Source organism: Tyto alba, unplaced genomic scaffold (assembly GCF_018691265.1).
Source record: "Tyto alba isolate M040663 unplaced genomic scaffold, T.alba_DEE_v4.0 Super-Scaffold_19, whole genome shotgun sequence".
Lineage (NCBI taxonomy): Eukaryota > Metazoa > Chordata > Aves > Strigiformes > Tytonidae > Tyto > Tyto alba.
In genome coordinates, this window is record NW_024881281.1 from 8812706 (window position 1) to 8829086 (window position 16381).

At 42.3% G+C, this 16381-nt stretch overlaps 1 protein-coding gene across 6 annotated transcripts in view; it reads right to left on the minus strand.

The window, feature by feature from the left end:
- AUTS2 (activator of transcription and developmental regulator AUTS2) overlaps nt 1-16381 on the minus strand; it is a 793559-nt gene that overhangs the window by 519884 nt on the left and 257294 nt on the right. Inside the window, exon 1 of one of the 6 annotated variants that reach the window (XM_042791838.1) lies at nt 11808-12274. The exons of the other annotated variants lie outside the window; for them this stretch is intronic. Within the exon in view, the coding sequence (XP_042647772.1) occupies nt 11808-11855 (48 nt within the window). The 5' untranslated portion in view covers nt 11856-12274. Of the gene's footprint in view, nt 1-11807; nt 12275-16381 lie in introns of those variants that run through there. 6 annotated transcript variants of the gene reach the window in all.

Sequence of the window (16381 nt, forward strand, 5' to 3'; positions counted from 1 at the left end):
GAAGCAGACACCTTTTCTGAACACACCAGATGATGAACCTCAGTGACATCAAACTTAGAAAACCCAAACCAGGTCACAACAAATTATGGCAGAATGGAAACCAGCACAAAACTGTCTCTCAGAGGCAGCTGATTTTCTCTGTCCAGGCAGTGCCGTTAATGTATTCTAACACAATTTCAGCTTAACTCTCCTGGATTGACAACAGAATTGAATTACACTTCCAAATCTCTCTCTTTCAACTTGTCATAAAATTTTTTAATCCAACAAGAAGCACTTCCTTGGCAGAGTTGCAGTTGTTATATTTTTCCAGCTTTTTTGATTTAGGGATTTTAATCTTTTTAGCCATGAATTGACTTCTCTGTACTAGCACTCACAGAAAAAAAAATCAGCTATTGCTCGCCACACAAGCTGCCAAGTTCCTGGGACCAGATGGAACGGATCCTAGGTTTTTAAAGGAGATCATTGACAATCAGAATACACTAAACACAAGCAAAGTTTCAAGAAAGCTGGACAAAGATTGATCGCAACACTGAAAAATAACAGAACACTAAACAAGGAAATAGAAATTCTATCTTTTCATCTCTAACATCTGTATCACGTAGAACACTAGAAGCCACAAATACTGCTTGAATAAAGCTACGCTAATGCAGCCCACATGCAACCCCCCCGTGCTCCCCGAGAACAGGGATGCACTGCCCTCTTCCGACACGGAGGCCGACCCTACCCACGTGTGTGAGCACAAGCTGGTTATAATTCTTTTGCAAAAGCACAGAGCAAAATGGAAAAACTAGCTATAGGGGAAAGCAAAAGGAGACATTTTAAAATATTGCTGAGACCTACAGATAAGATAATTGCCTTGAAGCGTAACTTTAGCAAGGTATGTCAGAGCTGCCATCAAAGTCATGCAACGATGCCAGATGAAAAGGGTGGAAAAAAAGATCAGCTGTAGAGCTTTTAGAGTAGTTCTATCATTATCACCAAGCCATAGGTAGCATCTGTACATAGGCAGATCTTAATTCGCCTCCTTTAAACTCCTCTGTCTTCTTTCAAAGATTGTATTTGGATGCTCAAAAAAGGAACTATTTGGTTACTGAACCTGAGTTTATGATACAGTCAGTGAAATTCTACCCCATCTTTTAAGCAGATTAGGATCTACACACAGACCTTTGAACCTGCTATGTTACCGTGTTAGCTTTCACAGCTCTTTCCCAAAGGAATACAATTACTCCATTTAATTAGACTCAAACTTTCCTCATCTGCCCCAGAAGTTTCTTGTCACCTCATTCAATTGTAAATATAATTCAGGTTTGAAGGTTTGTACTGATTTTTCACTGGGTGCTAAAGAGCTCCGTAATGTAATAATTCACCCATCTTGAAGCTCTTCTGGGGACAGTGCAACAGAATGCTGCTTGCCTCCTCTTGCTACTGCGTCTTGTCCAATAGCTTCAAAGAAATGCATTGTAATTCTGAAAAAAAATACTGCACAGATAATAATCCTGATAACGTGTGCATTTATGGGTGAAGAAAACGAAGCACATAGAAGAGGAGAAATGAAATAATTCTTCCCAGTCTCAGAGCACTTTCAGCAGAAAATTAGGAGTCTAGCTATTAATACAAAGCTGTAATCACAACACGATATGCCTTTGTTTTATGGTAACAATCACAGTCAATTCCACAGTTGTTAAACTTGGTAGGTGTTGAAGAACACCAATTTTATATAACAGTATATAAGATAAGAAGTTTCAGAATGAGCTGCCCCAGCACCATCAGCACAGAGAACGGCCGTGCTGGGCCAGATCAAAGGCTCAGCTTGAGCAGCATCCCCTTTCCAACAGCGGCCATAAATGGATGTCCAAAGGAGGAGAACAAAAATAGTCTAAGTATATATAATACTCCCATCTCTCTCTATTTATATACATACATCTTTCCCCCTTCCTTCCACCTCTATTCATTTCCAGCTCACTGAGCTCCTGATGCGGTTTCTGCCTGCTCAGTGGCAATCAGTTGAGTTCTTTTCTATTAATTTTTCCACGCTCCCAGAAGTGATGTAAACTTCTAGCATCCACAATTTCCTTTGACAAACAGCTGTGCTGGTCAACACCTTCACAAAAAACCACCTACTTCTGATCTCCTTCAACCTGGCTTTTACAGACTTCCTTTGACGTCCCCCAGTTCTCGTGTCAGAAGGGAATGTACAATCCCCATCCTCCCTATGGCCTACTTCATTTCACGGACCTCTGTCACATCTCCTTTACCTATTTATGCAGCAGAAGGGTTCTAGTTCATTTAGTTCTCCCTCACACAGAGGCAGTTTGACACCTCTGAACAGCCTTGCAGCTCTTCTCCAAGCGTTTACTGTCTGTGAGTCTTTGGAGAGGGGAGGAAGAGAGCTGCACCGTGTGTGCATAATGCAGGTTAATCAAGGATTTCTATTCCATCATAGCAATGTTCCCTGTTCCATTTCCTAATATTTCAGTCGGTCAGTCTTTTTTACTACTACTGGGCGCCGTGCTGATGTTTTGATAGAAATATCCATTATAATCCCAAGATCTCATTCTTGCACAGAAATGGAGTTAGAGCTTCCTTGATTTCACCTGTGCAGGGCAATCGGCTCAGAATCATTTCATACAGGGCTAGGAGAGAGTTTTAGGAGAAAGTCAACGCAGTCCTTAAAACTTTGGCACAGGCTTGCCGTGCAGTGAATTTAGCACATGGACTTCCACTCTGAATCCCTTCTCCAACCCATGCTCTATTCTCACAGCTACTCCACATCGTAACAAAACATTATTTTAACATACCCAGTGCTGTTTCATACAACCAATATCTTCAAATTTGCTAAAAACACACAAATATTTGACAGAGCAGACAACGCTGATCTCACATCTGATTGCAAAAAAGATTATTTTTTCTCCCAAGCAATTCCAATAACTTGATTATCTGATTTGGTCTATTCTTATTCTTCTGCTTTATAATTTTCAATTATTTGCAGCTGTAAGTCTTTCAAAGCTTTAATTTGCTTAAAACGATTCACAAGCACCTTGTTAATCTTTTATCAGTTTTATTACAAACTGTAAACAAAACCCAGTTCTTAAATAATTAAAGGACAGAACTAGCCTTCAGGCAAATGAAATCCAGGGGGAAAAGAATAAAAAATTAAAAAATCAGAGTAAACCCATAGATTATTTTTTTTTTTCTTCCTATCCACAGAATTGGTGAATCTAGCTTCAAAACAGAAAATAATGCTAGATGAACAGATTGCGTGTGACATCCCCCCAGCCAGCCTCTCTCATTTTCTGTGTCCTGAATATTAATCTATCAAGTACCTACATGCTACTGGTTACAGTGTTAAACATACCATAGGCTTACAAGTTAAAAGCTGTGTCCCGAACAGCCGCTCAAAAGAATCCCTCTGCATTAGTATGTGCCCAGCCATGCTCGAGTCTGCTGCTTTGCCCCAAACAGTCTCTCCGACACGGCAAGTCTTACCACGGCTCGTTGCCCAAGAGAAGGTACCTGGTGCACACTCCTCTGTCCTGTGGTGGCACTGACACCTCAGGGCAGCCCCCCCCGGGCACAGCACATTAGCAAGACTTAGAGCTCTTGCCCCAGCCGCTCCAACATCAAGCACAGCCCTGTGCCTGCCAGCTCTTGGCACAGCGGCGAAAGCACACCCGGTCTGGCCAAAGCCCCCACTACACAGGAAGGGTATCACTTTTTTCAGATGTTGTCAATAGTTGAGGGTGTTGCTACAATTATTAGTTCCACTGCATCACCGAGCAGAGGTCAGCGGTGTGTGGGCAGATGCCAAATGGGAGCTGGAGTCTTGTAATAAAGGTGGTTTGGGAAGGAGAAATTCAGAACAGGGATGCTGAAATTGAGACAAAAGACTGCTCCTATGGTCACCAACATCATGTCCCTCTGCCTGGCAGCATCTCCAAATCCACCGTTCAATATCTGCAGGCACACTCAGCCTCTAGCTTGGAAAAAGAAAATACATTTTGTTGCTGATGTGCCAGAGGGTGGCTGGCCAGTGGAGAGGCGTGCAGGCGAGGGCAGTACCTGGGTGTCAAATGAGGGCCCCCAGGCAGGAGTCCTCGTGTGGAAGACACACAAACAGATGATGACACTGCTGAGTTTGGTCACCCATAAAAAGGATACTGCTACATCCATGGCTGCTACAAAACCTGGCTCTAATTATTTGGATTGGAAAGTGTTATTTCACGTAATTATTACTGCTGTTACAACCTAATTTATCATCTACCAACTCTTCAATCCAGCTGTGCTGAAGAACAGTGATCACTGATACCAATCACTGTACAATCATTTTAGACATTTTGATACCAAGTTTCCAGCTTTCTAATGCATTTAAATTGTATTTCCTAATGTATTTAAAATTGTATTTCCTTCTTGATTACAAAAGAGACCACTTCTAATGAAGCTCTCCAAAGCATTGCAATCCAAAGAAAAGCTACAGAACTATGAAAGCAAGACTGTGCAAATTGTAATTACCTTTTGAAGGCTACACTGCCATGCACATAAAAATGGATTTAAATGCATTACACACCTAAAAATGTGTAATGGATGCACTGCTAGCCTATTATATGCAGTTCATTGTGCAAAGTTTTTTCGTTGTATGTTTTGTGCAGTGGGCTGTAAAAGTTGCTTAACAGAAGAAAATACATTTGATTAAAAATTTACATCAGAAGAATGTAACAGGGCTTTTTTTTTTTTTTCTTGCTATTTTACCTACCACTGACCATTCCCCTTAGTATGCAATTCTTCTTGGTCTCACAAATACATGCAAAAGAACAGGACTAAAAATGGATTAGTTTCAGTTCTAGATCCCAAACCATATTAAAGACAAAGCTGTCCAGAAGCTGGCTCCAGTTGGAAAAGAACCCCACATACTCCCACTTATAGGTGGGAGGATCCTAAAGTGACACTGAGATGTTTAACCAGTTCTGCTCCAGTGTCTCCTTTTGTGAGAAATATCAAGGGGAAGGCGGGTGGTGCTCGGGCTGCTGCGAGCCCCGTGTGTCGCCCAGCACCTGCCCAGGCAGGAGCAGCCCCAGAGCTGTCCTGATACACAGGATGCAACAACTGCCTCAGATTCAAGGAAGAAAACGTCCTTTAAATCCCTACCATATTCCCAGCAAAACCAAACAAATCTATAGACCTGATTCTTCACTTCAAAATGCCATGAGTTAGTGATAGCCACTTACAGTAAAAAGCAAACTGCAAATGTTCAATTTGGAAAACTGAAAAAAATAAAAAACCAGAAAGATTTAACATCTTATTTAAAATGTCCTCATCTAAAACCACACAAGAGCTCCCCCAAGAACTGGTCCAGCTACCAAGAATTGCCAGGATTGGAGAAAGATCAGTTTAAATCAAAATACGTAAGTAAACATTACTTTGCCCAACAATCTTCAGCATTCTCCTCCAAATGCTCAGAAATCTGAGCTAACTTTATGGCCGTAAGGACCAGGTGGAGACTATAATATACACAGAGATTAAGCAGCTTGCAGCCTACACCTGTTTGCCAATTCCATGGCCCATCCACCGCTTTTAATTTAACAACACAGCGCAGAAATAAAGAGAGGGAGCCAGAGCAGAGCAGGGACCTGCACAAAGCTCACGTTGCAGGAGGTTATTCCTTGGAGGTGGTTTGGCTGAACTTCACTCAGTTCTGCAGACCCAGGAGCAGAAGAAAACCGAGGGGCAGTTTCTGATGTGAGCTCACGCGTGGCCGAGAGGAGCCGGCCTCCCAGCCCTCTGGGGCTGGCGGCTGCACAGCAATGGCATTTCAGCTTCTGGGTTTCAGCCCTGCCTTCTTTTCACCAGGCACACGAGGCCATGGGGACTCAAGCCTGTTCTGTTCGTGCACCGGCCAAACCCAGCCTTCGAGGCCAAAACAAGGGGAAAACGTTGCTCAGACCCACTTGCCGGCCGCAAGCAAAGCACAGCAGCAGCATGGGCTTCATCCACCGTCAGCAAGCACCTAATGTCCTTTGACACCTTTGCATTCACAGAAATGCCAGGAAAAATCAAAATGTGATAACGAAGAGCCAAAATATGAAGCAAGGTTAATTCTCTTTAATAGGGCTGTTAACGGCAATCCCAAGGTGACCCAGGAAAACCAGGCAGGGGTAAGCAGTTGAGTCCAAGTGAGCACAGGCTCCTGAAGCACAAGACCACTTTTGTAATAATTTATATTTACAAGTAAAGTAAATTTCTACATCTGTTTTCCTGAGTTTGTTGAGTAGGCCCAGTATCTGTACACAAGCACATAAAATGACAAATCTCACTCATTTCCCTAAAATGCTGGCAGTCACAGTTGCAACACAATTTTAAAAAAAGCAAACTTTTAATATTCATAGGCAGGAAAGAAAAAATTTCAGCAGCTAAAAGTGATAAAAATACTGAACCAGGTGTCTGTGCTGAGTAATTTGGGAAGACACAACCCTTTGCTGATCATCTCCAGCAGTTTAAGGAGTAACATCTGATTTCACACCTGCAGAAATCCATCTACAAAGCAATGAGGAAAAGAAGTAGCAAAAATAAATAAATAAAATCAGCACAATTAGCTCCAGCAAACACTTTTGGAGAAAAAGCAGGTGGGATCCCACCTCCCAGCCACTAGCAAGGACGGTTTGTGAGCCAAGAGGATCGGCCTCCCTGGAACAGGGAGTTGCTCTAGGAGCAGGCTGGTTAACTCTCTGCCTTTCCTCTGATGCTTCCAGGTGTAGGTCTGACCCAAGAAGTCACCGACTGAAGCAGCTATCCCCAACTCGATTAAGCCATGGGTACAGATTTCTGGAAGAGTTCATCATTCCAAGGCACGTGAATGTTTCAGTGAGCTTGTGTCACCAGACTGATTTATCACCTTGGTTATCCGGCTGTTTCGAGCACCTGCGTTATGCAAACACTGTGCACATTCCCATATCTGGTCCAAAAACCCATGGACTTCCCCAGCAAGGGGAGGAAATGGCCCTGAGATGTAAAACCTTTCTGCCGGGAGTGTGAAGCAGGAGAGGCTGGTGCCGCACAGGAGATAAATAACCAAATCTTTGTCAAACTACTGTTCTAAAAGACAAGACACATAATGAGCAAAGTCAGAGAATAAAGAAAAAAACCTAAATTGTCTAAAAATACAGACAACACATGAATCGCCAGCTGCAGAGCAGCCCTTTCAAGATGCAACTCTCAGTGCTTGTTGAGAAAGACGCTTCCTGACTCGATCCCCCCGGAAGAGCAACACAATCTAATGAGAGTCACATTTGATGTGCTATGTGCTGCTCAATACCAAGTGGCGGAATTACTGGGTGCAGACCTCATCATACTCTTAAAAAGTAATTTGGAATCAGGGCTTTGATTCAGATTGGCTTTATCCTTCACTTTCAAAGTACAACTGGCAATAATGTAGTCTGTGAGTTTAACATTTGAAACAGGGGTTCCATTTACCTCTGTGTACTTACTCGAGGAAAATGACTGTAATTGAAATCTTTCTGCTGGAAATGAAGCCCTGCGAACATTCAAAGTGGTTGCTTGTCCCTAACGCTTTTTATTTTAGCTGTCAAAACTGTAAACCGCCTTTCAGAGTAGTGGGAGTCTTAACAATAGAGGAGAAATGAATGTACCCGGTATCTAGGTACTGGGTGTTTTAATCTAATTTTCCAGTTAGGAATACAGCACTTCTCTCCCTTGGGCACTGCTTGGAACACGAAAATTAAGCTTCACTTCAGTTCAGCAATATCTATCAATGAATCTCAAACAAGGGACAGGACTTTTCAAGGACAAAGCAAAACCTTTCAAGTCCTCCAACTTCATCCATAAGCTCCTTCAGATACAAGCAGCACCGTGCGAAGCCAGACTGCCCACTCATACTACCTCTCTCCACACATCTCCCACACTTTCCATAATTTCATAGTTTTCCAAGAGCTTGACTTTTTTCTTTTTACCCTCAGATCAGACTGACTTCCTAGTGTCAGCACTATTATTCGTATGAAGCTGATGAATTTTAATTACAGTGTAAATGCATGCAGACTGAATATGGGTATTATGTAAAAATGGCTCGTGTCCAAATGACCTTATATTAAATCTTTGAAAGGGTAAACATAAAAACTTTGGGTTTTTTCCAGTAGGCTCCCCATGAGGTTTATATAATAGAATGTTTGCTATTAACTTGATAATAGACTCAAGATGAAGTTGTGTTGATTTCTACTTTAGTTTTATTATCTGATTATTTTAATCACAATTAAGAATATGCTGCTGTGAAATGGTTTTACAGTGCTTGTCTAACATAACATAAAAAGCCTATTTGGATGACTTGAGCAAACTGACATGCCAAAGTACATCAGTTTATCCAACCCCTATCTCTTCTGTTTCCAGTTCCAACATGTCTTTAGGATAAAAAGTGAACATCCAAAGACAGTTTAAGACCATTTCTCAGGCCTTCTGTTGCAGCCACAAATGTACGGCCACTGATTTTTTTCCCTACAAGCAAGTAGATAACACAAGCTTCTGGCTAAGAGATTTCAAGGTGGCAAGTGAATGCAGCGAGCTTGGAAGCTCTCAGAAGACCTGTGAGGACTGAATTTCCTTGAAGCTCAGGCCAGTTACATCACTAAGTTCAGGTCTATCAGGTCTGCAGAGGCTGCAGATAATCCAGATGGGATGAGCAACATTCAAACACAATCAACAGAACAGTTTCTAGCAGTAAAGCGTAGTGATGCCAAGAGAATAAAACAGGTTGACAATCTGTATGTGAAGGAATATTTTACAATATATAAGCTGCCTGCAGAGTTACCTCTGACATGTATATAAATATATATGCTTTATCACAGAGGGGTCTTCAGGCATAAAAATCTTCCAAAGCAAACCAAAGGCCAGAAAAAAAATAATATATATATATATTTGTGATTGCCAGAGGCAAGTATGTCAACTTCAGCAAAGCCAGCCAGCTAATAAAAATGTCAATGAACTTTACTAGAGAATTAAGAGGGAGTGGTGGTGCAATGTCAGTATTGTGGCACACACGGGAAAAGCAGTTCTAGTTCTGATTTAACTGAGATATTGCACTGATCTGAGGGCAGAGACCCAACCTCTGCCTAACCTAAAACGACCTCCCTTCAACAGAGATTATATAACATTTCCAAATGAGGAGAGTAAACTTAATTTAGTTTTCACAGGCTGCTGACAGAAGAGACATCACTTTCCTCTCTACTCGACCTCACCCAGGTATTTTCAGGTACATCCTTTACAGCCATACACTGATCTGCTGAAAATGAAGCCAGCCCAAAAAAAGGAATAAAACCTGTTCAGTTCCAGTTGGATCAGCTCCCGGCTGCACATCACCACGTGGCTGCACAATCACTACCTCTGACAACATGTAGCTGGGAGTGGAAACACTCATCCCTGCAGCAGCCCACACTTATGTCAACTGAAAGTAAGAAACTGCATCTCCAAGTGAGATTTTAAATCCATTTAAACAAACTGCTGTAAAAAGCTGGTTTGAGAATTTCAAAGGTACTTCAGCTTAGCTAACATAAACCCAATTTCTAAAACCTTGACAACATGGAAGAGTTGCAAAAGAGTTTGACCTAATTTTTTAAACCATGTGACGACACTAATGGAGAAGCACTTTTTCATGGAGCATGTACTCACAGTGTCCAGCCAGAGAACTGCACCAATTTAATAAATTCAGCGTCAATTCACACCTAAGTCATGCTAGCACCGCTTTAACACGCAGACACGACTTGAAGCTAATGCAGAATATGCCAAGCACCAACCTCAACAAGAACCTTGACACAAAATCCTGTGTTTAGGAAGGGGGTACATCCCTACCTTGTAGCCAAGACTGATATTTCTGAAATGCTTTCCACTAGGAAACCCCCACTTCCACACAAAGGATTAACGGTTTCTGATCACGCATGAAATTCAGTAAAAGACGTATGCATTTTGGTTTCTGTCTTCCTGCATGTGTGCATAATGGTTTTGGGTTTGTTTTTTTTTTTCCCCCCGACAGATTAACAGACTTGGCAGCTTCCCTGGTGAATCAGAAGAAAATCTTGTAAGGCACAAGTAACTCTTAAGAAGAATACAGATTAAGTGGGTTTTCTGGATTTCAGCCATGTTCAAATTTCCCAGGTTGTAGATCTCAAAAATATCTGTCTCTGACAAAACTGGTATGACAGGTTATGTAACACACACACAGAATCCCCCTGTGACAGAAAAGCAGGAACATTATCTGCTCTCAAGGGACTTGAGGGCTTTCTGGTTGAACAGTAAGAGGTATTAAAAAAAAAAAAAAAAAAAAAGAAAAATTTAATCACAAAAAATAAAGGTGAAAAAAAATATTTCCTAGTATTTTAAATAGCCAGCCTCACCCACTGGCAAATAACTGCTGATTTCATTAGATTTTTATTTCCAGGAAGTTTCATATACTAAATATGCAGAGTCAATTTGTCTTGATAAAGATATTTATAGGTCTGATATGACTTTAAAGAACACAGAATTACTGTGGAGAAACATCAAGGAGATAAAATATAACTGCCTAATAAAGTAGATTTTGCAGTCAAATTGCCTTTGTAAGACTGCCCAAAACAAATGAAAATAGAATAGTTAAATCTGTGACTTTGTTAAATATGCTACTTGTAGGCTGGGATAAATGATAGGACAATCTTGTTAAATGAAATATATATGCTTCTTGTTAAATGAAATATATATGCTTTCACTGTGTGCAGTATAACTTGAGGCACAAAGACAAGAAATAAATCACTGTGGGAGTATTTGCCAGAATAGAAAATTTCAGGCTAATAGCACATGTATGAGTTTTCCCCCTGTTTTAAGAACAGCAAGTTGCTAACTTCTCCAGGAAGATTAGGGAACAGATAGTGATGCTGCTCAGTATTTTCACAAAAAAAAGTTGTCTTGCTCTTTTCCCCATTTTGCTGGATTAAAGAAAACAGCAACGCTAAATCCAAATACTCTGACTGCGTCTCAGCATTATTGGCAACAAGATCAGTCTCCAACCTGGGGCAGGAATCCCTCCAGGGAGATATTCAGTAAAAATGCATCACTGTCAAAGCGGTCCCCACTGAAATCTTGGTGCATCCTCTCCCCATCCCTGTCCCTCTGTTTCCCCCAGGCATCTGGGTACCAAGGGACAGGCAAGATAAAGTGGAAGATGAGCATAAAAGGAAAATCCAACAGAAATCACTGTATTCTGTGCAATAGGAAATGCATCAAGTTTCACAGTAAAACACCCAGCAAACAGCCTTAGAATTCATCTCGCTACTTTTTGATCAATAAAACTCCTTTTTTCCAGTAATAATTATGGAAAATTAAATACTTACTTTGTCACTAAAGGAGAAGAACAGAACTGAATTCCCTGCAGAAGCAGGTCACATCTCATAACTGGCTCTACAGAACAGAAATATCCCTCCCTTTCAAGCTCCACATGAGAAAAACAAATACATCTCTACCACTGTTTTGGGGTTTGTTTTTTTTTTTTTTTTTTTTTTTTTCCCCTGACACAGCACTGTAGGAATTAGATCTGAGCTTTTACTCTTCCAGTTGCACCATGCTGAAGTTGCGGCTGTCACATTTCAAGCCCATACCCTGCGTGGCACCAGCTTTCGGCACAGCGTTATCTATCAAGCCACAGGAAAAGAAATTCACCAGCGAAACTTCTCAGCGGCGTTCGCTCTGCTGGTGGCCAGAGCTGCCTGTCAAGAGAAGGGGGCTGCAGGCGACCACGCAGCAATCCCTTGGAAAAGGCTGCAGGACAAAACATACCAACTTACCTTCTCTGCATACTTGAACTTGACGTAGAACCAACTTGACTTGATCATTGTCTCACCTCCTGCCCTTGTTAAAGAACAAAAAAGCAACCCAACCCTATCCTGCTGGTGAAAAGCAGCGTGCCGGCAACCTTTCCGTCAGAGCCAGCGATTTTCCAGGGGGAGCACAATATTCAGCAGAAGCGAAGGGTGGGAGAAAGAAGGGGAGGAAAAAAAAAAAAAAAAAAAAAAAAAAAAGGAAGAAAAAACCAATGCTTTCCTTCCACGGCTGCAGTTCGTCCCCTCCTGCCCTCCCAACGCTGAGCGCGATCTCGCTCGCTGCAGCAGAGCTCGCCGAATGCCTCAGCTCCGCGTTTTGCTGTCAGCTTGGCTGCCTGACAAGAGAATTCCTCAAATGGACTTCAGCTGCATTCATCACAAATGGCACATGTCAGTAAAGCCAGGAGGCTGGCTCCAGTGCTGGCAGCCTCCCAGGACCATGACCTCCCCCAGTGGGATGAATAATGAATTCCAGCACTTCCCTCCAGACACAGATTAACACCTGGCTAAACATTATTCTGACAATGAGCTTGCCCATTCGGAGAACCCTACACCACTGCGTTAACCCCTCACTCTCCCACCAAGCCGGGTGGCGATGCTTTAGAGGCTGTCCCACACAGCCCTCCCCCATCTAAAGAAAGATTACAGAACTATATATAGTTTAGAAACAATAAAGCCTCTTAAGCATAAAGCGAATATCGCCTTTCCGATTCCGCAGCTGCAGTAATGCTACCATGTAACCAGAGCAAGTAATCAGGAGTCAGACCCTCTTCTGCTTCTCTCTTCTCAGCCCTCCCTCTACATACCCAACTTGTTAAGCTTTGATGCTGCCAGGCTAATGTTTTGAATATCATCTGTAAAGACCCTTTAAAACAAACAAACAAAAAACCCCTCACCACTATCAGTATGAAACTGATGCATAAAAAATCCTGGGAAGATACCTATCACACTGTTTGTTCTTCTGTCCGCTCAGAAACACTGCCCAGTTCTCTGTTTCTGGTTTTATGAGACACACTGATTTGGTTGCAGCTCACTGCAAATCTCCCAGCATCAAGCGTGCCATAGAGCACTGAATATCAAGTTGCAAACTACAGGATGGATATAATCAACCTACTGTATTTCTGCTGTATACAGAAAGTGCAGTACTGGAACAGAACTATCCAGCCCGGAATCCTATGTCCAAATAGTTTAAGATGCACAAGGAAACAATGTAAGAAATCTCAAGTCAAAAGATGTGCTCTCAGTAACATAACCAATAACACAGATGGACCTGAATCTGTCACACAGGTAGTTGAACCTCTTTATGTTTCCATAAGATGCTGAACAAGGTTTGGAACTTCACTATATGCATTAGGAGAAAGTTGTCTCATTCTGTTATTTTTAACCGGCTGTCTGGTTATTTGAGTGTGAGTCTCGCAATATCCTATCCTGAAGAAAAAAAAAATAATTTGCTTCTCATTATCATCAGATCAGTTATGATTTTACAGATTTTTCTTGTCTCCCTTATATCACACCTTTTGGGGATTAGAGATTCCCAGGCTATTCAGTTTCTCCTTGTAGGGAAGCCGTGCATGTTTCCACAGATCCTTTTCATTACCCTCTGTACCTTTTCTACATCTACGTTTCTTTTTCACAGGCAGAGTGAGATGGAATAAAGATATGTACCTCTGACTTACCACCTCCTACTATTAGTACGCACAGATATATATATATATATATAGTGGATGAGACAGATCCTGAAACCTAGTTTGTCAGTGTGACTCACCTAAAAAAGTACTATCGATATGGATAATGGTGTCAGCACATCATACGAAAGCTGTAACTTTGAGAGCCGGGCTGCTCATTCACTTGCCAACAGAGGTTTTTAGAACTTTTCATAAACTAAGACTTATACAAGGGATCCAAACACCAATATTGACCAATAACAGTCACCTCATTTAACTGACTGTATCGCTCTCCCCCTCCTACGTGGCTTTGCACCGGGGAGCTGCCCTGGGCCCCGCTCTGCAGTCACATCCTGCCCCCGCCACCCGGCCACGGCGTCAGGGCCAGCAAGTCCCTACCCACCCTCCTCAACACAACTCGGCCAAGCTGGTTCAAACCACTGCCATCCACAGCCCTAGCTGTCAGAAACAACTCTCCATTCATGCTACAGAAAAGTATTCTCACACTCTGGTTAATTCTGCATTTCTGTGGGAGAATTAACCTATGCGAAAAGGGTGGTAAATGCCCCAGCCTTTTTCAGGTCGATGGAAACATCAAAAATCATGTCTTGCAAAGACCGCACTAGATAAGGTCTCCTACAGGGAACACACATCCAGAGAAAATGAAAGCACTGATTTTTATCAGCACCTTCTATTTTCCTCACCTAAAAAGCTGGGGTTTGAAGTAGCGAATGAATAAATAGGACAGATCCGGGTGTATGTTTGAATGACATCAGGTCAGTGCAAGAGCCTCGCTTCCTTCCTAGCTGCCGCTCTGCCAAGGGCTCTGCTGCTCCTGCGCTCCCCGCAGCGGGACACCCGGCCTGCTAGCGCTGCCCGGGATGTACTGCAGGCACCAAACCGGGACCACAGAGCTGGTGTGGAGAGCATGACTCATCCTTGGGCTGCCCGTGCCCACACGGACACCACGGTCTCTTGTACCCAATTATAGGAAGTTTGCTCGCTGCATTGACCCAGCAGTCCCCGAGGGGACCTTGGGGCAATATCACAGGGCGCGGCCACCGAAGAAGCGAGCTCTGACACTGTGTACCAAGCACAAACAGCTGTGGCTCAAAGCAATTACCAGGCCCTGGATATTTTCCACTGGTTCATTAGCATCTGGCAGGACCTAAAGTTCCAGGGTCACAAAACACAGAGCTATTATTTTATCTCAGGAAAATGCACAACAACATCCCTCGAGAGCTGTCCTTTTGTAATCAAAGGACAAGTGCAGTGCAGGGAATGGAGATGCAGAATTTCCAGCCATCACGTCCCCCAGCCAGGCACGGAAGAGCCGATCACGCCACAGGATTGCTCATTTTTTGTCGCACTGTTGAAACCCCCCAACATTACCATCCAGAAACAGCCTCCAGCCAGCACCAGCAGAACCTCGTTATTTCTTATAATACTAAAACTAAAAGCTGTTTAGGTTTGCACATGTACCCGAAGTACACAACAGCTTAAGTTTTCAACACTGCATTCATCTTTGCAGACAAGAAAAATACACCATTTATTTCAAAACCTACAGCATCAGCGCTTTGTCTGAGATGTGTTTGAGTCTCATATTTATAGCTATTGTCTATATGGTGCATCACACAACAGCTTCACTCCTGTTTGCCAATACATCTTCACTTGTTAGGGACACACTGCCAGACAAACAATACCTTGGATAGAAATTCATCCCTAAATGTTCTGTAGCATTAACCTCCAAAAGTCTGTTATCCCACACCTTCTCTTTCAAACACTTATCAATAACATGAAATAATGTACTATTCAGATTTTAAGTTTGTACAGCCAAAATCCAGACTTGATTTTATATGCCCCCACAAAGGGAACCATATTTTGATAGAATATTTGCAATTCTCCCAGAAGAATCATCTTTTGATTTATTCAGCAGGTTTTGTCATACTCTAATATACCATTTCAAATGTGAGACAGTGTACAAAGGAACTGAAATAACCTCCTTTTTAACAGACCATTGGCTTTAAGCCTTTTAATACACCCTAATGTATATTTAGATATCGATCCATGTTCATTTCAATTATTCCCCATGAAAAGGCTAATCATACCCTAATGCAAGCAAACTAAACTGCGAGTAGCACCAATTTGATTTTTAAGTCACCTAAAAGCAGGGTATACCTCCTCCTCTTCTTTTTAACTCTGGGTGCGTTGTCAAGTCAGACTAAAATTTTCTTGGTGCTACGTGGGAGGGAGGGAAGGAGCAAACCGGGCACTATTTCACCTTGTACGTGCCGCAGTATGAAAGCCCTGAAGAACCCGCTTGCAAAGGCACGGGGTTGAGCCAAGCTACTCTGATCAAGGAGTAGCTAACGAGCAGTGACCCTATGCCAAGCAAAATGAACCCCTGCGTGTATACCTCTGTGTGCAGGGAGCCTAAAGCAAGATGATGTATCTGCAGCAGGGACTGCATCCAGGATGAATTACATCCATTCTTATCTCCTTGGCACTACGAGAGCAGAAAATCATCTCACTCCCTATTACCATGATAGCTTTCACACTTCCCAACGAACAGAGTGAAGTGTGGGGATGCTGAAAAAAATAGGACACAAACAACAAGCACAAACAAAGTTTAGATAAATAGGATGATCCCATCTCCAGAAAATGTTTACAGCAATTTTTATAATTACCAAGTGGGAGAAGAAAAAAAAAAAAAAAAAAAATGCAATTTGGAGTAAGTATTAGTGATATAAATGAAAGGGATTTTGAAATGTTTTTCACAGTTCAGAATGGCTCCTAATGTACCAGCCAAAGTAGTGATCCCTGGAAGATTATCTGAAGCTGAGAGCAAAGCCTGTGCGATCTGCGTGCTGACTA